A 24,712-nucleotide genomic window follows, 5' to 3' on the forward strand; every position below is an offset into this window, starting at 1 on the left:
GACACGGAGAAGGAAGGCTTCCTCCACTGAATGCTCAGAGCGCCCGGCTGTGCGCTGCCCTGCGCACCCTGCGCACCCTGCAGCTTTGAATAAGAGATTAGTTCAGTCAGTTCAGTCGCTCAGTCGTGTCTGGCTGCGACCCCATGGACTGCAGCACATCAGGCCTCCCTGTCCATCGCCAACTCCCAGAGTTTACTCAGACTCACACCCATTGACTTGGTGATGCCATCCAACCATCTCATCCTCTGCCGTCCCCTTCTCCTCCTGCCCTCAATCTTTCCCAGCATCAGGGTCTTTTCAAGTGAGTCAGTTCTTCGCATCAGGTGGCCAAAGGACTGGAGTTTCAGCTTCAGCATCAGTCCTTCCAGTGAATACTCAGGGCTGATCTCCTTTAGGATGGACTAGTTGGATCTCCTTGCAGTCCAAGGGACTCTCAAGAGTCTTCTCCAATACCACAGTTCAAAAGCATCAATTCTTGGCCGCTCAGCTTTCTTTATACCAGCTGAGCCACAAGGGAATCCCAAATAAGAGACTGCACACTCTCAATTAACATTCTGGCTAAATACTAACACAAAACGGCTTTTAAAAATAGACTTATTTTATAATATTTTTAGCTATGCAACTAATGCATCACACTATAAGGATTTCTCTTTCAGTCTGTGTTGAATTTAATATTGACATATTCCAGTGAACCAAATTCCATAAGCATATTTCATATGCGCTTTTGAATGTGTTCTTTTAAACATTCATGAATTCAATCAAGACCCCGTGCCTTTCTGGGGTGTCCATCCCACACCTCTGGTGGGTCTTCTCCTCCACCCCTACCCATCTCTTCTCCCCCCTCTTCCCCCCCTCCCCCCTATGGAATATTTCCATAGGGAAACACGCATACTCTTGTTTTTCCAATCTTAAAAGTATATTAAAGCAAAGTTTTGCTGTGACTCTTCACCTCTCTGAGGCAGAGACACCCCCACGTGTATTAAGGGAACAGATTGTGGCCAGAGAGCATTGCTGGGTGTGGGACAGTGGACCCCCTTGCCCAGGGCAGACTAACACAGCCAGCTTCCAGCCGAGGTCTCCTGTAACCAGGGGCTGAGGCCCAGTCCCGTCTCCATGTCCCATGCACCTCACACGTCCTCACATGAAGGCCCGTCTCTGCCCTAAGGGTGCTTTTCCACAGTATCACTTTATTTTTAAGTGGTACTTGAGGACAAAGTAACCACAAGACCTCAAAAGGTTGCAAGATGGGTGTGCTGTGCACCTTAAACCTCAGTTCAGTTCAGTTCAGTCACTCATTCGTGTCTGACTCTTTGTGACCCCATGGACTGCAGCACATCAGGCCTCCCTGTCCATCTGCAACTCCCAAAGTTTACCCAAACTCATGTCCATTGAGTCAGTGTTGCCATCCAACCATCTCATCCTCTGTCGTCCCCTTCTCCTCCTGCCTTCAATCTTTCCAGCATCAGGGTCTTTTCAAATAAGTCAGCTCTTCGTATCAGGATAGCATATTAAAAAACAGAGACATTACTTTGCCAACAAAGGTCCTTCTCGTCAAGGCTATGGTTTTTCCAGTGGTCATGTATAGATGTGAGAGTTGGACTGTGAAGAAAGCAGAGTGCCGAAGAATTGATGCTTTTGAACCGTGGTATTGGAGAAGACTCTTGAGAGTCCCTTGGACTGCAAGGAGATCCAACCAGTTCATCCTAAAGGAAATCAGTCCTGGGTGTTCATTGGAAGGACTGATGTTGAAGCTGAAACTCTAATACTTTGACCACCTTAAACCTGCTACTGCTAAGTCACATTCCTATACACTAATTATATTAATCAATACACTCCCAGGGACACAGTAGGTAAGGGATATGGAAACTTAGCAGCAAACATTGGCCCAACAAGTAAAAAACCCTTCACCAATACAATTTCTAATCAATCTTTTAACTGCTCAAAGGAATCTGTATTTAGACAGTTCAGAACATCTCATGCCTCTCACAGTTGGGAGGCTCTGAACAATCACATGTGGCCAGAAGAACCTGTTCAGGCAGGCTAGAGGACTTCCAAAGGAGTTTGTAGGTTGAAACACTCTTGTCATGCCCAGGAACTTTATTAACTGGAGCTGTAAGTTAACTCTTTTTCAGAGAGAGGTGGTGGGGGACAGCCCCCCGTAAAGTCAGAGGTGTAGGTGAGAGCACAAAGCAGTAGAGTAGTCAGACTCTGGTTTTGGGGGTAGGTGCTCGAGAATTTCCAGGGGGACTCCTGAGGCTCGATCCCGCCTTTGCATATGCCGAGCCTCCTTCCTCATGACCTTTGCCACAGGCGGAGTTCCTCACGCTGGCTCCTGGCAGGTGCTGATCACTGCCTCCCACGGTTAGTAAGGTAAAATTTGATCTCTGCATGGAGGGGGCAACCGTGATAACTTGTTGCTATGGTGGTAGCTCTTCATTTTGTGGTCAGGAAGGATGCTTCGAGGTGGCACTTGGAGGTCGTGAGGATGCCCAGTTTCTATGAACCCTTCTCCTCCAGAGATATGCCTGCCTGAATCAATCAGCTCGGGGCTGGGGGTGCTTATTTCCACCATCGTACTGTCCACGGTGATGTGACATTGTTCTGGAAACCAGGGCTTTCCCTCATCAAACAGAGATGTTTAGTCGCTCAGTCGTGCCCGACTCTGTGACTCCATGGACTGCAGCCTGCCAGGCTCCTCTGTCCATGGGATTCTCCAGGCAAGGACAGTAGGGTGGTTTGCCACGCCCTCCTCCAGGGGATCTTCCCGACCCAGGGATCAAACCCACATCTCTTGTGTCTCCTACATTGGCAGGCAGGTTCTTTACCTCTAGCACCACCAGGGAAGCCCTAAGCTGGAATCTGATCGCCTAAAGAGGTGAATACTTGATTCGTTACCTCTAGTGGCCTCTTCTGAAGAAATGACTTGAGGCAGTAGTCACCTCCAAAGCTGCCTGGGGGATTTATTCCTTCTTTTTGTTTTGAGGATCACTATGGACTCAAGGATTTTTCTTTATCCAATGTGACAGAATCAATATGCATTCTCTTTCATAAGTCTTACTGCAATATAATTAACACGTCCCAAGTTTTCCTCCCTTGAAGTGTCTATGTATATTCAGTCTGGTGGTTAGATTCATGGAATGGTGTGGACATCAACATTGTCTGCTTTGAGGACAGTTTTTCGTCATCACTGGAAGGAACCCCCTACTTTCTAGCATCACTCTCCATCTTCACCCCCAGCCCCTGGCAACTACTGATCTGTTTTTCTGTCTCTATGAATTCGCCTCCCCTGAACATTTGACATGAGTGGAATCATATTGCATGTGGCCTCTCATGACTGGCTCCTTTCACTTAGCATTGTTTTCAGGGTTTCATCCATGTTGTACAGGTATCAGCACACCATTCCCTTTCCTGATTGAATGACATTCCGTTATGGATGAAGCACCGATGAGTATCCACGCACCAGTCAACATACATCGGGTTTGTTTCCACTTCTTGAATAATGCTGCTGTGAACAGTTGTGAACTAGGTATTGTATGAACATGTGTTATTCTTCCCAAATACGTAGCTAGGGAAGGAAGAGCTGAGTTACATAGAAACTAACATCTTGAGGAACGACCCAGCTGTTCTCCAAAGTGGTGGCACCATCTTACATCCCAGAAGCAGCGTGTGAGGCTTGCAGTTTCCCCCGTCTTTGCCAAAAACTACTTTTCATTGTCCATCTCTTGTTTCAGCCATGGCGGGCGGGGCGGGGGGGGTGACATGGTGAGCTGTTATGGTTGTGGCTTGTATTTCCCTGATAACAAATGATGTGGGACACCTCCACATTTGCTTATCGGCCATTGGGATATCTTCCTTGGAGAAAGGACCATTCATATCCTTTGTCCATTTAAAAATCAGATTGTTATTTTGTTACTGAAAGAGTTCTTTTTATATTTTGGACACAAGTCCCTTATCACATCTATGATTTGCAACCGTTGTCAATTTTGGGCTATTGTTCTTTTTTTTTTTTCACTTTCTTAACAACGCCCTTTGAAGCAGAAATGTTTGTGGTGTTAGTGAAGTTTGATATATGTTTTTGTCACCAATTGCTTTTGTGTCACATCTCAGAAGCTGCTCCCTACCCCTGGATCATTGGATCAGCATAAGTGTTAGTCACTCACTTGTGTCCGACTCTCTGTGTCCCCATGGACCATAACCCACAGGCTCCTCCATGAAGTCCACGGAATTGTCCAGGCAAGAATACTGGAGTGGGTTGCCATTCCTTCTCCAGGGCATCTTCCCAACCCAGGGATCGAACCTGGGTCTCCCACATTGCAGGCAGGCTCTTTACCGTCTGAGCCACCAGGGATCAGAGATCTGCTGAAAGGCCGTCTCATTAGAGATTACACCCCTTTTCTCAACCCCCTCCCCTGCTCATCTCTATCACCGCTGTGCCCAGCTGACAGGTCAGGTCCTGACTGGCTTTCTTTCACACTTGGATGTACAGTACGCTCCTGGAAAGCAGTGTTTCTCTCGCTTCCATTCATGGCTGGACGCCCAGTGCCTGGAGCGGAGCCAGATTTGTGGTCGGAATTCACCGCAGCCGAGAAAGTGACGGTGAAGCTGGCCTGGGGCCCAAGCGGCAGCACCGCTGAGCAGAGCCTCTGGAGCAGGGGCGCTGGCTGGCTGGATCCCGCAGAGCCTGCTGGAGGCAAAAGAGCCAAAACGAAAGACAGCCCACACATAAAGAGCAGAGATCCCCGGAGGACTCGGTTAGCTGGAGAACAGGAAGCGCTCTGATAGAAGAAAGTCTGTCTTGCCATGATGGCCTGTGTTACTGTCAATGACGGAGCTGCAGGGACCTGATATCTGGCTCAGCTGTAGTCTTGGCTCTCACCTGGGTGGCCGTCACTTGGTCAGATAAGCCTTTGAAACAGTGCAGCGCCAAGCGGAACACCCTCCGGGTGGGGATGGCCCCAGGCAAGCTGCTGCAGGTGCCCTAGACAGAAGGCAGGAGAGGAGGGGGCGTGCTCTCTCTGCCTGACGGTGGGCTGGGACGCTCGTCTCCTCCTGGCCCTGGGCTGAGACTGACACCGTTGCCGCTCCTGGTTCTGAGGTCGTAGGACTCAGACTAGAATTTAGAAGTGAAACCACCAGCTTTCCTGGCTCCCCCTGTGGATGGTGAGACTTAGCCTCCCGAATCGCATGAGCCAATTCCTTGTAATAAATGCGTGTGTGTGTGTGTGTGTGTGTGTGTGTGTGTGTTACGGTTCTATGCAGAAACAGAGCCAGTGGGATATATTCATAACACACACATACATACATGCGTGTATATGTACTGTGCTTGTGTGTGTCCCATGGGTTGTGTCTCTCTGGGGAACCCTGACTAAGGTGCCCGGGTTGACTCAGATGGACCATGAATGTTAAAAGATATTGAAGAAAAGTAGCATTTTAATCTGAAAGGAAAGCAGCTCAGTGCTCCTCTGGCTGGTTTCACGGAGGCCGTGTCCCCCCTCTGCCCACCCCCACCACACAGTGTAGGCTGCTGTCACAGCAGGAGCCCCGCAGGGCTGTGACCCCCACAGCGGTGGTGGGGGCTGTGTGCACCCCAGCGCCCCACCTCCCCTCCCCGCAGCCTGATCCAAGGCTTCCACTGTATCACGCAGTACACTCTCCGAGCTCCAGGAGAAAAGTGGGCTCCAGGACTCTGTTGATTAGGTTGCACAGACCTGATGTGGGGTGACTCCCACCTGCAGGGTCCTCACCTGGTGGAGGGCAGGCAAGGACCTGCTTGGAGACAGCAGGCTGACACCCAGGGTGCTTTCTTCTCCACAGTCCTTCCTGCCCTGTCCAGGCGACCCTCAGGACTGGGGCAGAACAACCTGAAAGCCTCTCATTGCAGCCAGATTGTCAGGTTATAAGCACTGGTAAAAGCCTTTCTCTTGAAGATGTCATCAGAGTTTCCACACGTGACTGTGAAACTGAGCAGTTGTTGCTGTTTCCTCCCTTGAACCCTGGTTCCCAGCCCTCGCCAGGAAAAGGTGGGAAGGGAGGTCACTTAAGCACCACGTGCTCAGGGGCTGGATCGTCCCTGACATCCAAAGGTTCCTGTGTCTGTGTTAGTCAACAGGCACCCTTCCCCCACAGGAAGTGAAGCCAGGCTCACCCAGGGCATCAGGTGCCTCTGGGGCACCGGGGGGGGGGGGGGGGGGGGGGGGGGGGGGGGGGGGGGAAGGGGGGGGGAGGGGGGGGGGCGGGTCTCTCTACCTTGTGTAGACCAGCTGCTTTCTCTCTGACTAGCTGTTTCAAATTCTTTGGGTTTCATTTTCCCCATATTTAAATAGGGTGTAATAACATGAATAATTTATAGAATTATCAAGTGCTGAGTTAATACAAGTAGTACCTGGTGGGCCAGGCAGATAGCAAGCACCCAGCATATGTCAATTCTGTTACTTCTGTCCAGAAGGAGCACAGTCAGGAGGGAGCCGGTCACCAGGCGGAAGGATGGGGAGGGGGCGAGTCCCCGGGCGGGAGAGGGGACCGGGAGGGAGAGGGGACCGGGAGGGGGTGGGTCCCCGAGCAGGAGGGTCACCAGGCGAGGGGACTGGGAGGGGACAGGTCCCCGGGCGGGCGGGGGGGGGGGGGGGTTTGGAAGGGGGTGGGTCACCAGGCGGGGGGAATAGAGATTCTTGAACAGAGAAAGGAACCTCGGAGCCTCTAAGGACGCGCTAAGCAGGAGACAGAAGGTTGTTCCGGTAGAGAAAGGACGTGGGGGAGGGTCTCCTAGAACAGGTGTGTGTCGCACGTGACTGAGCCACGGAGATAGGAGGTCTACGAGGTGAGCCCAGAGAGCCAACTCATGAACCTGACAATTTATTCTCTGGAAAGTAAGGGCCCAGCAGGAGGCCGCTGGCAAACTTCTACTGGGATGTTGAGAATTGCATGGGCTCCTAAGTCAAGCTAAATTTTTCAAATACATCAGAAGGCAATGGCACCCCACTCCAGCACTCTTGCCTGGAAAATCCCATGGATGGAGGAGCCTGGTGGGCCACAGTCCATGGGGTCGCCAAGAGTCGGACACGACTGAGTGACTTCACTTTCACTTTTCACTTTCATGCATTGGAGAAGGAAATGGCAACCCACTCCAGTGTTCTTGCCTGGAGAATCCCAGGGACGGGGCAGCATCATGGGCTGCTGTCTATGGGGTCACAGAGAGTCAGACACAACTGAAGCGACTTAGCAGGTTAAGCACAAAGAGGCAAGATGTGTGCATGCTAAATCACTACACTTCTGTCCAACTCTTTGCAGCCGTATGGACTGTAGCCTGCCAGGCTCTCTGTCCGTGGGATTCTCCAGGCAAGAATACTGGTGTAGGTTGACGTGCCCTCCTCCAGTGGATCTTCCTGACCCAGGGATCAAGCCAGCATCTCTTACATTGGCAGACAAGTTCTTTAGCATTAACACCACCCGAGAAGCCCAAAGAAGCGGGATAGCTTTCTTAAAATAATTGAAAGGTAGTCCAATAAAAGAGGAAGAGGGTTTATCCCTGGGCTGCAACTACAGAAGTAATTTCTTGAAATAGAAACTATTAATAAAAAGTTCCAGGTTCCAGGACAACTTTAGATTAAACTCTCTGGCCATCAGAACAGTCAGTCAATGTTCTTGTTTGTGTCATGGGAACATGCCTTCCTTTCTGGAGCAATGTGAACTTGGATGACCATCTTTCAGACATGGGAAGTCAGTGCTGTTGAGTTGCTATGGAAGGTCGAACCAAAGACCGTTAAGGCCAAACTTCAACAAGTCAAGGTGTCACACAGACAAAATTCAGTTACCAGGAAGACTTAGGAAACAGGTGTTTTGAGGCTTGGCTTCTAGTTAATGCAATGTTTATCAGGTAAATGTTTTTTTCTTAATATATTCATGCATCTCAGTCATTCTGTATGTTAAAATGTTTGACTTGTTTTTGATGACTGAACATTTACTATATTCTATAAATATCATTCTGAGCAAGAATTCTACCTATTTAATGTCAATTCTACCTATTTAATAATACAGATGTCAACAAGGAGGGCTTCCCTTGTGGCTCAGCTGGTAAAGAATCTGCATGCAATGCGGGCAACCCAGGTTCGATCCCTGGGTTGGGAAGATCCTCTGGAGAAGGAAATGGCAATCCACTCCAGTATTCTTGCCTGGAGAATCCCATGGACAGAGGAGCCTGGTGGGCTACAGTCCATGGGGTTGCAAAGAGTCGGACATGACTGAAATGACATGTCAGCAAGGACTTATCTGAATGTGTACAATTACCAAATAAGCATTTGGAAGTTGATGTTTCAAATCAATGCCTGCTTTTATTTCCTAGTCACTTTCCCTTTTCCCCTCAAAATCAAGGAAAAATCTCAACCCGTGGTGCAGTAGGTGGGGGGGCTCCTAATTTTGTGATGGTGGGAGAGAGGCATTGTCGGGGGGCGATGGATCAGGAACAGGCTTCTGACAGCTTCTGTTTCATCAGGCTCAGTTTTCTCATGGGAGAACCACCTTATTTATATATTATTTGGAAGAGTTTTTAAAAAAAACTGTCTTGTTATTACTCAGCCATAACCAGAAACGTGACTGAGTCATTTGCAGAGACGTGGATGACTCTAGAGACTGTCATACAGTGAAGAAAGTCAGACTGAGAAATACAAGTATCGTGTGTTAACTCGTGTGTGGAATCTAGAAACACAGTATAGACGATCTCATTTGCAAAACAGAAATAGAGACAGAGATGTAGAGAGCAAACGTGCAGACACCAAGGAGGAGGTGGGACGGATGGGGAGACTGCGACTGACATACAAACATTATTGATCTTATATATAAAATAGATGACTACTGAGAACACAGCACAGGGAACTCTGTTCAGCGCTCTGTAATGACCTATATGGAAAAATAATCTAAAAAAGAGACGCTACACATACACGTGGAACTGATTCATTTGCTGTACGACAGAAACTAACGCAATGTTGTAAAGCAACTAAACTCCAATAAAAATTAGTAAAAAAAAAAAAAAGTAAATGTCCTGTTAATACGTGAGATTCTCAGGTCAGTAATATGCAATTTCCCTTTGGTCTCTTCCAGAACTGGGCCTCTGAGGACAGTCCCCACAGGAAGGAACAAGGGCAGAGAGTTGTGCATGGTGACAGAGGCCTTAGGGTGGGAAGACATGTGTGCAGCCAACTCTCAGCTCCCTTCCCTGCACTGGCCCCAGTGCCGCACCCCCCACCCCACACTCCACCGCGTATCAGGGGCCCAATCCCACTTGTTGAGTAAGTGTTTAATAGCGTTGCTTTTCTAGGGTTTCCTTTGGTGTTGGGAAATAGCTCTTGGTTAGGGTAAGGTCGATGGAGAAGTCAAACCTGAGTAAGGAAGATACGGACTCATGTTCAGATCAGTTTTACAGAGAACGAATCAGCAAGCTCAGTCACTAGATGAGTTGATGGATGTATTAGCACACGAGATTTATTTTTAACACAGCAAACATTTGATACAATTTCACAGGAAATGGATATTGAACAAAAATCCTGTCTACAACACGCACAGTGCCGTGCACGCAGACAGCACCGTATCCACAGGAATCTGGTGTGCAGAAGGGCTCGCCTCATTCTGGGGTCTTTCTATGTTCACCTAATTAACAAGGCTGTGAACACACATGTTCAACAAAGCAACAGGCCTTTATTCCACAAAACATTTATTTCATTTGCTCCCAAAGGTGTATCTTTAGTTAGTATATTAGTATAATTTTAGTTAAAGAGGGTCTTGGGATACAATTCAACTTTAACTTTCTGGTCTTAAATATTTATCATTTGCCTGCTCACCTGATGGCAAGCAGAAAGAGCCAAATAAACACAATTTCTTTAAGCAGAGTTTAAAGCCAGGAGGGTATTCATCAGTGTTTAAAGATTATGTGAATTTAGCCAAGAACATTTTCTTTACCAGCAGAAAGAATCCCATCACTTAACTTGTAAACATGCCCGCCCCGTGGAGTCCTTCCCACTAGTAGCCAGGCGAACTTGGACTGGTCCTGGAAACTCCGCCGGCAGGGGGGCAGATTCAAGAGCCAGCCCGGCACTCAGGATCAGGAGTTCTGGAACCTGAAACTGTCTTTCTGAAAGACTACACTTTCCCCGAACAGTCTTCCAACATTTACGATTATACAATGGGGTTAATAAATTGTCTTGCAAAAATGTGATGTTTTATGTTGCCTCATCCTTTCTGCCAGAAAATGCTTGAAGCAAACGCACCACGTCGCTCCAATGTGAACTTGTCTCCTCTGCAGACAAGGCCTGGGCTGTTTGCATGTGGACTTTAGGAAGCCCTGCACGTCCTCCTCAATGCACAAAACGTCTCTGACCTTCCCCGTAAGTGACAACAGACAGTGAATGTGAAAGGTGATATTTTAAAAATTCTGTATTCAATTATTCACAACGAAGGAGAGCCATTAAAATTATGAACATCTCTACATATGTTTCATGTATCGTACATATATAAATATACTTTAAATGTACAGTTACATATCGACAAAAGTTTCTAGCCGCTCTAAGCTTGCAGGTAAAACAAAGATTTTGTAATGTAACACCTGTATATGCATATACACTGGCTGTTTGAATTATGAATTTATTTACAACTTGCCTAGTTTATCATAAATGATTATTGTTATATTATACAAACAGAAAAGATTTTTTTTAAATACAAAGACTGCAAATGAATACATGAAAAAATTACACACATGTACAATATTTATAATTTATAAATGCAAAGTTAAGATCTCTTTAAGTTATTGCACTTGTGCATTTTACAAAGTTTTTATATGTCAGATGTATAAAATATTTGTAAATTTATAACTCATTAACTGTAATGAAATTGGATATTAACTCAAAATTCTTTCTCCTTCCAAAAGAGAGCCCACTAAAACTGTGGATACAGATCCATTGAGTCTAAAAATCAGCATTATTACGAGATTCATTGTATTTTTGATAGCCTGTAACCCATATGTCACTCCAGCAGCTTCCTGTCAGCAAGGAGATTACAGATGCTTTGGCTAAGTAGAGATAGAGAATCTTTTGTTCATAAGGACTTGTTAAAAACAAAAGTCACCTTTTCAGAGAGTCAGGATACTGCATTTCTATAAATTTGGTAACTGTTTCACAGTGTTTTGGGCACGCACATTTTTTCCCCTGGGTCACTGGGGTGGGCATGGTAAAATGTGGGGGCACTGTGTGGAAACCACTTCTGTGATGAAGTCTATGTCCGATGTTCACGCTGAGTGAATATATAGAATATACACCATACAACGGATCGTACGGAAGAGAACGTTCCCGTACATCATTTGCCTAGGATATTTGGGACATGACACAGGACTGGGAGCTAAAGAGAAAACAAAGGCTGCAATGCCCAAGAGAGGATGATATTTTTAGGTGGGCTAGGGTACGAGATAACACACTTTTAAAACTTAACTTGCCCTAGGAATGAAATCTTTCCACTTAAGTGTCAGAAAATGGACAGTTCCTCGGTAATATTAGCTGAAACTTGGCGTGTGTAGACCTACTTCTCTACTTGGTGGCTTGGACTGGCTGGAAGTTTCCGCCTGGGTCCTGGGGTAACACTGACCTTGCCCGGCAGACGCATGAGGGTCTGCGTGCTCTTAGAGTGGTCAGAGAAGAAAACGCTGAGAGTTTGGGCAAAGGCAGTGATGCTTATTTGGATTTCAAACGTGTTCCTTGGAAAACATGGACGTCTTTAACTTTGTCCCACCTTTTAAATTTAGAACGAGAGCAGCATAGAAACTGTTTTCTTCCTCTTTTTTTTTTTTTGCTATTTTTATCATCGCATAAATGTATCTAATGCTTCAATCAAAATACGCAGTAAAAAAAGAGAAAACAGAGTAAGCAGTGCATGGAGTATCACAGTTTAAACCTAAGTGTTTAAAGAAATTGGCAAAGTGTGTATCAGCATAAATACTTATGCAAAAGTAAAAAGACACCAGCCACGCGCTATAGACATGCCTGGGGAAAGCGCCACGGCAGCAGACCTGGTTAGTTTACATTTAACAGTGATTTTAAATCATATTAACACTCGCAATTGAAGGGATACTTTAAAGCAAATAAACGAAAAGTTTTTAAAGAATGAAACCCTGAAGAAAACCAGTGAAGTGTAAAAGGCAAACACATTTGAAATACATAAAGATAGAAGTGAATTTCAAAATCTAAATCATGCATATGTACCTGAAAACCCCAACAAAATCACATCACAATCAGTGTCACAGTTCTTGGAAGTAAAAAAAAAAAACTGAGTCTGAACAGTTCGTTGGTTATGGTCAGGAGGATACCTGAATAAAATGAAATAGAGTATAGAAGTCTCATAAGGAGAGAATGATCTTAATTAATTCAACTTGATAAAATTAACCATGGATGTATCCCTTGAAATGCTTTTAAGTATAGTCAAGCAAGAAAGCAAAACGACAAATATATGAAAGAAGAAGTAAAATTGCAGTATTAAAAATAAAGGCACAGACCAAGGCATGGTGAATCATTTAGTCTTACTAAGACTCAACCCTTTCTTTGGATTAAAAGACCAGCAACATAATACTAGAAACCAAATCTGCTAAATAATCCAAGAGGCTGAGGATTTATGCATCTATGTGTATTGTGTACAAGCATAACTAGTGTGCTTGAATATACCAAAAAAGCAAAATTTACTGAGGTGGATTCTATAAAATAAACGTAATATCTGAAAAGCATGCTAAGGAGAGGAAACCTACACTGAACAAGCCTTGTTCTGAAGCAGCTCTGCTTTTGTCGCTGTGGTAACAAGTCAGCGGCTCTGGGGTCGTCTGTACAGATGCTTTTCCACTGAGAGAAGAGTTGGGATGAAGGACAACTGTGTGTGAATAATTTAAAACTTGGTCTCTCCTCCAAGGCTGGCTTCTCACGTGCTTCTTGAAAATAACTAAAGCTGGGAAACGGATCACACAATTCCTGCCCTAGTGAAAGGGCTGTATTTGAGGATTCCTTTCCACATTAATTGCATTTAAGACTCTCCATTTAATTAAATCACAGCCAACTAGTAATTAACCAGATACTTGCATTTTTTAGAATTTTATTCCACTGTCCAAGTTCAGTATTTCATGTCGTCGTTAGCATGCATTTCCAAGAAAATTTCTAGGTAAAAAATATATTCACTATCTCTGGAAAGATAATGGAATAATTGCATTTGATGATAAAAACTGTTCTCTATTATAAATGAAAACCAATAAAAATTTTTGAAAATTAAATATTCAACATATACTCACAACTGGTTACCAAATTTATACTGAACAGGGAACTTGGGCCCAATATAAAATACCACCTTAATGAGAAACTCATCAAAACACTTCTCAATGACAACCATCTGTCCTTTAAAGAAAAGATTGGGGAAAAGACAAGATGGAACTCTAAAAGCGTGTCTGCTAAATAAATCTGCTGAGATACAAAATACTCCCAACGGCGTGTTTTCCACAACAGATTGTTAACTAAACACCGAGGCCCCTTTCATCTTAGGTGAGTCTATGATTCCCAAGTCGCTCTTACACATGATGGAAGCAGTATTAACAGTTTACCTTAGAATACAGTCCTTTGTTCAAACTTTGCTTCTATTATGACGATTCACAAGAAATTAACCAACCAATAAACCCACATACACTCCTTTGGGAAACTATTGTTCAAAGCACATGTCACATCATGTAACACACTTGGCTATGTCAAAATAAGACACTTTTCTCTAATGATCGGGTCAGAACAGCAACCTTAAATGCAAAAATAGCCAGAGGCTTCCCTCCCCAGGACTGCTCTTTCCAGGAGCAGAATTCACACATTCTTTTAAAATCTTTTTAATAACACAGCAGCCTTAAATAACAGTCCCTTCCCCCTAGCAATTCAGTCTCCAGGCTCAGTTAGATGGCCTAAGGCACTCTCCTGATTCACGCTCAATCTCTTGGGCCCAGTTTCAAACATTTGGATGTAGAAAGTTTGGATGTATGCAACATTTTAGAATTCAATTCTATGAATACACTAACGTGAAAGAGGGCTTTTTCTAGTCAGCTTTATATTAAACAATATACATTTTTCCACATGAAAAATCAGTTTTTGAAGAATGGGGCTGATTTGTACTTTTCAAAGATGTGTTTGCATCTTTCTCCCTTTCTCTCTCTCACTTATATATGTGTGTGCATATCTACACACATGTGTATGTCTATATGCATGTACATGTGTGCACAGCCGCACACATCCATGTGTGTGTGTGAAACTAGCCACAGTGGCATTCTGTTATTTCATTTTATATCATATTGTAAAATTATAACAGCAAATGGAGCTCCAAGTCAGGAAGAGGGTCACTTTTAGAAGCCCATAAGGAAACTGAACATAGTGTTAATTTTAAAATAAGAATGATGTTTATCTATAGCTAACTCTGCTACAGACCAACCGTATCTTAGAAACATCCGATTTAATAATTTTTGCAAAAACCAAGCTCATATGAACAACAATGTATACAGTATTGGATATGTGAAATAATCTTTTAAAAAATTTATTTAATTAAGAGGAATGTTCCAGTTTCCTGCTACGAGGATGGTGGATAAGCCACTTGTTAGGGACAACTCAGGACTTCTGAGACTCTAATTCCTTCAGGTCAGGACCAGCAGCTTCGGAGGTTAAGCGTTAACAGGCACCAGGAGTGACTGGCTTTGAATCCTTGCAGGAAGGGGGCTGACTAAATTTCGTATACTTCTTTCCAAACATTCACACTGTAGAGTAATATGAGCTTACCAAACTGATACAGAAGCAACTCTGCAGACACAGGGTTTTCTGTGGATGTCTGACCTTGAGTGGAGCAGAAAGGGCAGAGGTGGGCCTGGACACAGCTGTGTCCTCTGGCCTCCCTGCTGCGGGCACAGAGCTTCTGAAAGACCATTGGGCGGAGAGGGAAGGATGTGGGAGAGGAACGCAGCAGGCCAGAGTAAAGATCCCAGAAGGCTTAGGTTTTATGGTTTAATTGATTTTAAGAGAAATGTATGGTCTCTTAAATAACCTGTAGAATAAATCTTTCATTTTTGAATGTGAGTTTAAGATTTTGCAATGACATCAAGTGAAAACATAAAAGCATCATTATTAAAAATTCACACTTTACATCCATAAGACTTGTCCGTTGAAAAACATTTGTATGCCTTGCTTTTATTTTGTTTTTTGTGTAAAGGGTTTAGGAAATTTGCCAAGACTACAATAAAGGAAAAAAATTTTAAAAAATTCTCTTAACATCTTTAGAACTGATATTGGAGTTCTTAGATTTATTATGATGTATATCTGCATCTCTTCTCGAGAGGATAGAAAATCTACTTTCTTTAGTGTTAAATTTATGCATCTAAGCCCTTTATATAAATTTAAAGAGTACACTTTAGTCCACCTAACTTTTTTCAATTCACGAGGCTCTGACCCCAAGTCTGACTATTTCCATCAATGATTGCAGAAAGACACTTCTTGCTCTGTCAGCTCGATGCCACGGGCTGAGGCTGTCTGCCACGATCCACACTAACGACAACCAGGTCACACACGAACATCCACAAGCGCAACGTGTCAAAGCTCCTATTTATAGCCAACAACGTCAGAGCAGCACCGGCGTGGAAGCCAAAGTGCAGTGCCGCCTTAGCACCGTTTCCACCCTCACTAGAAAGATACAGCGGGAAAGTACCCCCTTCTCAGTGTCCGTCTCCATCAAGGCCTCCGCTTGGCAGCCCATCAGAAAGGCCGGGTCCCGAGTCAGGAGGCGTCTCTGGGCGGCGTCTCCGGGCGGCGCGTCTCGGGACCTGGCCAATCACCGTCGAGGACGCGGCAGGAGGCCGGCAGGCAGCCACCTATCTGCTGGACGTGCTCACTCGATGGTCCTTCTTGAAGAGGTCTGCATCCCAGTTTAACAGGTGTAGGTTCCCCCCGAAAATAAAAGGAAGAAAAGTCAAAGAAGCAGGATGAGCATTTTCAGGTGGGACGGCCCGCTGGGGGCCGTCAGTCATCGGTCTTCACGGGCAGCCTCTCTGGGGACCCCTCGGCCTCTGGCAGGTCCGGGATCCCCAGGGCGCTCTCCTCGCCCCGGATCACCTTCTCCCACTGGCTCAGGTTATTCCTGGAACGAGGAAGGCAGAGACAGGGGCCATTTCAGAAAAGGCTTCTGGACTCTGTCCCCACACCACCCACAGTGTAACTTGGGCATAACTCAGCCTGCTGGCTTCTGGGTGTCACCCTGATCATATATAATATTCATTTAAAACACTGTAATATATTTTAGACGGCATATTAAAAAGCAGATGTTACTTTGCCAACAAAGGTCCATCTAGTCAACGCTATGGTTTTTCCAGTAGTCATGTATGGATGTGAGAGTTGGGACTATAAAGAAAGCTGAGCACCGAAGAATGGATGCTTTTGAACTGTGGTGTTGGAGAAGACTCTTGAGAGTCCCTTGGACTGCAAGGAGATCCAATCAGTCCATTCTAAAGGAGATCAGCCCTGGGATTTCTTTGGAAGGAATGATGCTGAAGCTGAAACTCCAGTACTTTGGCCACCTCATGCAAAGAGTTGACTCACTGGAAAAGACCCTGATGCTGGGAGGGATTGGGGGCAGGAGGAGACGGGGACGGCAGAGGATGAGATGGTTGGATGGCATCACTGACTCAAGGGACATGGGTTTGAGTGAACTCTGGGAGTCGGTGATGGACAGGGAGGCCTGGTGTGCCGCAGTCCATGCTGTCACAGAGTCGGACATGACTGAGCAACTGAACCAACTGACTGGCTGATAAGGACTGTCCCCTTGACCCTGCACTTCAGTTCGGGGTCCTCAGAGGAGCCACACCCGCTGGAGCCGAGGCCCCATCCCACCAGCTTCAGGCTGTGGAGGCGAACACACAGCCCATGCTCAGAGTTTCTGACTCAGTCAGGATTCACTGGGAGAGCGGACAGGACCATCAGGTCACACACAGGTGGAGAGGAAGGAAGGGGGCATCCATGACGACCCCCAGCCGGGCCTTTGCGTCCCACGGGGTGGAAGTGTGTGCCCAGTGCAGGTCAGCCCCGCCCGTCACACACTGCACGCTGAACATCATGTCAGGAGCCCCGCCTGTCACACACCGCACGCTGAACACCACGTCAGGCATTAAAAAGTCACCTCAAGTTACACCTGCTACAGACCTTTGAGATTTCCTTGTTAGGTGGTTGATTTGTGCTCCCCTGGCCTCTGGTCTCAAATGCACCCTCAGCTCCCCCAGCCCCCCAGTCTCTCTCAGGATCTGCAGCTCAAACATGAGGGCATCTTGGTCTCCTTCAACGGTGGAGCACTCCTGCTGCCTGACTGCCCCTGGCCCGCCCTGTCCAACCCTGCAGAGACCCCATCCACATCTCCGCCTTGATGGGATGTCAAAATCAGAAGGGAACCTTAGTGTCGGCAAGCACAGAATGCTAAGAGATCTTTGTACAAAGAAACCCCTAAAATATAACCTGAAAAATATAACGCTTTAGCTTCTGTACCATATCATCAGGTGTCATTTCCCCCAAACCTAAAGAGACTTCTTGGTATATTGGAAAAAAGACACACATTAACTTTGCTGTGTTTCCTTGGCTCAACAAAACATGCTGGGGTGTTCTGTTCATTGCCACAGGCGCAGAGAAGAAAGAGGACCACTTAAATAGGAGACAGCAGTGTCTCTGTTCAATCTTCTTGCATGTTAGTTTTGTTTTCCTTAAAAAAAGCCCGTTCGTGAGTTTCAACAGCAGAGGACAGGGGAGCCCTAAAGCCTCTGATTGTGTCTGCAACCTTCCGGCCACAGGTCTGGTGCACCCACTCCAGCCCCCAGTGTGGTTCCGGCTGAGCGGTTACAAAAACAGTCCCCATACCCACTCTCCTGCAGAAAGCCAACACACAGCTGTTTGCTCATTGCCTGTCACCCTCCCCAGGGGAATTTCCTTTTCAGGTGAAATGAAATCTTAGAGAATTCCCAAGGTTCTGAGCTGAGTTCAGCCCTTAAAAAGGATAATGAGAGCACACAGAGAAATCTGAACTAGAACAGGTCAGCTGGAGGCCTGCCTTTCTTTCGGGAAGAAAATGAAACTTAAGATTGCATTCAAGATCCCGTCTCTACCCTTCAAACAGTAAACTGTGTGATTTAAACCGAGTCCCCTTCCAAACCAGCAGCTCAGAAAAGACATTATCATCTTTTTAAAAACAGCATCAGCCAGGGGTCTGTGAGTCATAAAAAAGAACACTTCTGGCTCCTTTTTGGTGAATGAACAACTTTGTGAACAAATACTCTTGACTTATACTTGTTACGTAGGCAAACACACAGCCCAGTTACTCTAAACTGCAGTGAAGACATCATGTCTAGATGGGGCAAAAAACGCTGCCCAGATTCTTATTCTTGACGGAAAAGCATCGAGGTGAAGCTGGTGTACATACCTGCAGGCCTTCAGGAGCGGTTCCGTGGCAGGGAAGATCTGGGTGAGGGTGGTGTAGCAGGGAATGGCCACGGCATTGTAGAACCCCAGCTGGCCCAGCACACAAACGCAGACAAGAAACACGACGGCACGTTAGCAATTCTAGCAGCGCTGTCAAAATTCACCAAGTGAATTTTCTACTTCTCAAGCCTACCTGAAAATCTAAGCACTCTGGTTTTGCTAAGTAACATTTACCTCAGTGAACACTCCTGCAGGTGACCGTTTAAAATTCATTAAAATACGTTCAAAATATAAAATATAAAAAATTTAAATCATAAAAAGAAGCTACTTTAAAGCCCAAGTACGGTATTCAGTGGGATTCTTATTATAGATCAGTTGTAATTCATGACCTATTATTAGGAGTCTTTTACTAAATGGCAAAGAATAATTGCACAATAACCACAAGTCAGAAGCAATGTATTTGGTAAAATACTAGCTGATCGCAGAAATATCTTATTTAAAATTCACTAATACTATAAATGGATCTGGAATTTTGGCAAAAAAATGCACTGCTCTTAATGGAATCACACGAGAACAAAGTCCGCTTTCTGACGGCATTTTCAGTTCTCTTATCAAGAATCCCATTGGGGTCACTGCTCAACTGCCTCCAAGGAAAAGCTAATACTGTCAGCTTCCTCTCTTAACTACGTTACAAGATGAATTCCGAAAATTGAACAATCAAATGTAAAATGATGAAATTAAAAATAAGTGGAAGAAAATAAAGGTAAAGATATTCTCTCAGCATGGGACAGGACTCTTACAATGTCAAAGCAGGACTAAACCACAAAATACACTCTCAACAGGCATGGCACGTACGTCGGTGCAAGCCAGACAGGGAAGGAAAGTGAGCCTCCTGTGGAGGAGCTGGCTAAGGAGTCGAGAAAAGTGCCCCTGAGCGACAAGGATGAGCAGATCACACCTTCCCATGCTGCTCTGGTGCCCGCCAAGAGACGTAATTAACATCCTTATCGTGACGTCAGAAGATTGATAGTTTTAAAAGACCATCATCAAAGGAATGTATCACACCACAGGCGCATACATGCAAAGTTAAGAAGGCCCTAGAGCTCTCAAAGCATCAAAAATTAATGCAAAGTATGTTGTAAGACCTGAAAAGAAAATAATGAGTGCCAGTTTACAGTAAGACAAAACTCAAAATGTACTGAAACAGTATTCATTATTTGTTAGGAAACGCAGACCTAACCAAACTCTATAATGTTATTCTCCAAAAAATATCTTTGTATTGATGAAAGTATTTTTGATGAAATATTGATGAAAGTATTTTGAAAAATGAAAATTTTGATGAAAGTACATTTGATGAAAAAGTATTTTTTGTTTGCTAAAATATATTAACATTTCAACTTCATCCATCTCCTCTATTTCAAGTAAGAAAAGAAAGCCTGTAATTTACTGCAATTTTATCTGTAGAAAGAAGTGATGACAAGGCTAGTTATGAAGCCTTTAAATCTAGCTAGGACTTCCCAATCAAGGGGCATCTAAATGGAGCAGACTTCAGCGGGTTCCAGCTCCCGTCAGCTGGCATGTGCTTCTTACCCCCATCCGCTGTCGACCACTGTGAACGACCACTTGACCACACAGCCCATACCTGGCCTTGCGGGACCTCGTCCTTCTTGTCTCTGTCCATCATGGGAATGGGCTGTATTCCCAGTTTCTTCATTTCATCGCCCTGGGAGAAACGGGGGGAAACCAGGCTCTCTCAGTTTCACGCAGAGTTATAAAACGTCAGCATTAACATGCTGTTCCCTCTGTTCATTAAGTTTTTCAAAATGAATAATATTTCTGGCTAACGACCACACAAATGTCAGAATAATAAAAATGTAATGTACTACTGTGGGTTTTTATCCTCATGTTCCTCTCCTGTGCTGAATTACCAGAAACCCAGCCATCACTTCTGCTTCATTTTGTAGAAGTTGGTGAAAGTTATACCAGAAGGACACATGTGTGTGAGGAGGAACACACGTGTGTGTGAGGAGGAACACACGTGTTTGTGAGGAGGAACACGTGTGTGTGAGGAGGAACACACATGTGTGTGAGGAGGAACACACATGTGTGAGGAGGAACACATGTGTGTGTGAGGAGGAACACACATGTGTGAGGAGGAACACACGCGTGTGTGAGGAGGAACACGTGTGTGTGAGGAGGAACACACGCGTGTGTGAGGAGGAACACACGCGTGTGTGAGGAGGAACACGTGTGTGTGAGGAGGAACACGTGTGTGTGAGGAGGAACACACGCGTGTGTGAGGAGGAACACGCGTGTGTGAGGAGGAACACGTGCGTGTGTGAGGAGGAACACGTGTGAGGAGGAACACGCGCGTGTGTGAGGAGGAACACGCGCGTGTGTGAGGAGGAACACGCGTGTGTGTGAGGAGGAACACAAGAGCAAGGATGAAATAACCTCACAGCCTTCACCTCACTCTTTCAGATGATTTTCTCACACGCACCGAGACAGATGAAGCCAGAGTTTAAAGAGGAATACTGACCCATCAAGAATAAAGAGCAGTCTGCTAAAACATGTCAGTAAAGACACAATATAACTGGCTAGAGATCAGCATGAAGGTTAAAATCATAGATGTTTACTGAAGATGTATAGTATCAGGGCCACTATAAACATTACGTCACTTGGTCTTCATGAAATACTATGAGTTAGATATTATTATCCCCATTTTACAGATTTAAAAATTACCTTACTCTTTTTATTTCTTTTTTAAGGTTAAAGATTATTCAGTCCTTAGCATTTCTTAATTATTAATATTTTTGACTATTTTGTTGTGTTTGTTTTCAGAAATCTGAAGCATAAAGCATCCTGAGTTTGCTAAGACAGGGTCCTGGGACGAATGACCATAGCCCTCGTTAAGGATGTGTGAGCACAGGACCAGAACACTGTCTTAACTACGTAAAGTCACTGGAAGCGGTCTGCTCTGAGGTTACTGGTTTAAACATGAACTGCGCTAGTTCTCATACTTTCTTCTTCTCTGCCCTAAGGGAATGAAAATGACCAGGCCCCCTCAAGGATTTCACAAGCCCCGAGACATACAAAGATTTTAAATAAGCAGTGATTCGTACAGGCACCTAGCAACAAACACTGATGTGACAAGGAGAACACCTCACGGGACGGATGGCCCGTGCATGCGTGTGGTCTGGGGTGTCGGGGCTGAGGGGGGACGGCTGCGGGGATGTGGGGCGGGGGGCTCCAGGCGGATGGAACTGCAAGCACAGTCAGGGACCCAGGCCGCAGAGGGGCTGTGGGCTTGGCGCATCAAGCTCGCCACTTCTGTCTTCACCACAGCGAGGGGAGACAGGCGGTTGCTGGGAAACAGAACTTGTCCCGAAGCAGCAAGAGTGGCAGCTGGGGCTGAGATGGGTCAGAAAGCTGGCCCGAGGTGTCAGCATCAGCACTACGGTGGGATGTTCATCTCAGACAGCGTGACACCAAAGACCCCACACTCTTAGCTACTGTTACACTGATCCTAGAAGACAGGCAAGGAGCCCAGCTACATGTTGCAGTAATCCAGGCGAGAGCTGGTGAGGGTCTGACGGAAGGGAGAGGGTGGGGCGGGGAGGAGGGCAGCGTGGACTTCCATGAACATCTATGAAACCATGGCAAGGCTTGGGCACTACAGCTCTGCTTCCTCTCTGGGACGGTGAGGTCCTTGCAGATGGCATCTGTGAGCCTAACGGGAGCTCGGTCAATCTCTGTGCACCCCTTAACCAATGCTGTGCCTAACCACTGCACCCCTTAACCAATGCTGTGCCTAACCCCTGCACCGCTTAACCAACGAGGAATAGAAAGGGGAAAGAAATCGACACGTTTGTCCCCTTTTGCTTCATGTTTTAGAATACAAATGTAGTTGTTAAGGTATGAAGTATATCACTGCTAAATGAATCAAAGTGTCTGCAAAACAGTAAGGAAGCTTCAGACAAGCTTTCTTATGTGGTACTATAGCATTAACTATGTTACTGGTATAGACACACACGCAAATTAAGCTGATTGTGATAATAAAGTCAAATATTACAGCTCAGACATGTACATTTAAAAACAATCTTGAGTCTGAGAGTAACTAGATTTTGACACACACACACAATAAAATTTTTTTTAAAAAGAAACATTCAAGAGGATGCATATACAAGGTGTATAGCTGAGCTACCAGGGAAGCTGGTATAGAAACAATACCTTCAGTATAATCAACCCAAGGCCTGTGGTCCTCACTCAATAAAAACTTCTTTGGTATTACTATTATGAGACAAAACCAACATCATAGACCATTTCTATTCATCATTACCTGGATGGTTTACTGTTGTTTTTTTTTTTTTTTTTTTACTTTTTATATCTGTTCTTCTATTGGATGAGATTTAAACTATGAGGTTTATGGTTTTTACCAAACTCTTTGTCCTCCAAATTTACTTTGACTTCTTCTACCCAAATGAGGTGCACAAACATTTTATAGTTTATTTTTCCATAAACTTATTTTTAATATGCAGGGATCTAAGTATCTGTGGGTTCATTTGAACAAGAGAATTATATCCTACTTATTCATGACCAACTCAGAGAGCAAACTGAGGAGCAAAGACACATTTCTGATAATTTAGATAATTCAGTCAAGAAAAGGTATTCATAAAAGCAATCTACATAGCTTTTCATATGTCAGGAATTCATGAGTTCATGAATTAATTCCCGTGGAACTCATGATTTGCAGCTTAATTGACTGTTTGGCATATTCACAATTTAATCGCAGGTGTCTATGGTACATCATTAGTCCCTCAAATTTTTTGCTGCAGGCAAATACAGCCTATGTGGGTCCCTCTTAATACTTTCTCTAGTGGCCATAAAAGGGATGACCACTGATCATTACTGAAGGGATGACAAGGATTGGCTATTAAATAAAGAAAACTGCTGCACTGCTGTTCAGGGAATCAGTTCCTGAACCGTTTCAGTGGAGATCAGGATTTACACACATATCCAAGTTGGACGCTCTGACTTTATACCTGTATGAAGGCTAAACAAAAGGGTTTTTTAAGGTACTACCAGGCAATGGCACCCCACTCCAGTACTCTTGCCTAAAAATCCCATGGACGGAGGAGCCTGGTAGGCTGCAGTCCACGGGGTCGCTAAGAGTCGGACACGACTGAGCGACTTCACTTTCACTTTTCACTTTCCTGCATTGGAGAAGGAAATGGCAACTCACTCCAGTGTTCTTGCCTGGAGAATCCCAGGGATGGGAAGCCTGGTGGGCTGCCGTCTATGGGGTCGCAGAGTCGGACACGACTGAAGCGACTTAGCAGCAGCAGCAGCAACGTGAGCAGCTACTGTTACTACATTATTCCTGTATTTAATATCCCCTCAATTTTTCCTCACTTCTTGACATCGTCTGCGTTCATATGAAACCCCAGGACGTACCTCCGCCCAGAATTCTGCATATATGTCGTTGGCCGTCAGTCTCGTCACTGGCCACAGCTTTGTCACAGAACAAAGATCACAGGCGGTCATCATCAAACCGATGACACGGTCTCTAGAACACAACGAGACAAGACTGGTCACCGCAGCGTTTGCACAGGTATGAGAATAGCTAGGAAGACTTCCGCAGTTTCAGGACCAAGCGCGGCTTCAGGCTGGCACTGCTGCATGCAGCGGGGACGAAAGATAGCTTTTCAGAGCAGATGCAGCTGAAAGGAGAGAAAGGACAGTGTTAAGGGATGGTGTCGCTTTAATCGTGAGAACACCGGTCACTGCTCTCCCTAGTTCCATGAAGTGCATACTCTGCTCCTGCTTCCTGCTGAAATATGTCATGCTGGCCTGGCCCTGACACCTTCTAAATCCCTGGTATACCTGACTGCCACAAACCAGATTTTGAATTTCATGGAATTGTGAAACTTTAGAGTGGAAAGAAACCTTGTGGCGGGGGGGGGGGGGGGGAGCCTATCCAATCCTTTCACTTTACAGAAGGAGAATGTGAGACACAAATGAGTGCAACGATGTCTTCGAGGTGTAGACAGCCCAGGGCCGGCCAGAGGACTCAGATTCCCAGAGGCTCTCTCACCGCCTCACCTGCAGAGAAGGGCAGGGTCGCCCACTGCTGTACAGACTCTACATCCCCAAGGAAAGGAAGTTGTTTTTCCTCAATTGCTTTGCACTCACCACCATGTGTTCTAGGTCCCACCCCCCAAATATGGTTCATT

At 45.3% G+C, this 24,712-nt stretch overlaps 1 protein-coding gene and 1 long non-coding RNA gene across 4 annotated transcripts in view; one reads left to right on the plus strand and one right to left on the minus strand.

The window, feature by feature from the left end:
* Positions 1–1,328: 1,328 nt before the first annotated feature.
* Positions 1,329–10,325, plus strand: LOC139184989 (uncharacterized). Of its 3 annotated transcripts, XR_011568572.1 has the most exons (4): positions 1,329–2,361; positions 3,386–3,526; positions 9,094–9,281; positions 10,235–10,325. It is a non-coding gene; the product is annotated as an uncharacterized lncRNA (long non-coding RNA). The 3 variants fall into 3 exon arrangements; XR_011568571.1 differs by having other exon boundaries at positions 1,329–3,526; XR_011568573.1 differs by lacking the exon at positions 3,386–3,526.
* The window catches only part of PDE10A (phosphodiesterase 10A), a 268,184-nt gene continuing 252,920 nt past the window's right edge, over positions 9,449–24,712 (minus strand). Inside the window, 4 exon segments of the mRNA XM_070796500.1 lie at positions 9,449–16,161; positions 18,481–18,569; positions 20,122–20,202; positions 23,934–24,045. Coding sequence (XP_070652601.1) covers positions 16,044–16,161; positions 18,481–18,569; positions 20,122–20,202; positions 23,934–24,045 — 400 coding nt within the window. The 3' untranslated portion in view covers positions 9,449–16,043.

The sequence above is a fragment of the Bos indicus genome, chromosome 9 (genome assembly GCF_029378745.1).
Source record: "Bos indicus isolate NIAB-ARS_2022 breed Sahiwal x Tharparkar chromosome 9, NIAB-ARS_B.indTharparkar_mat_pri_1.0, whole genome shotgun sequence".
In the NCBI taxonomy this organism is placed as follows: Eukaryota; Metazoa; Chordata; class Mammalia; order Artiodactyla; family Bovidae; genus Bos; species Bos indicus.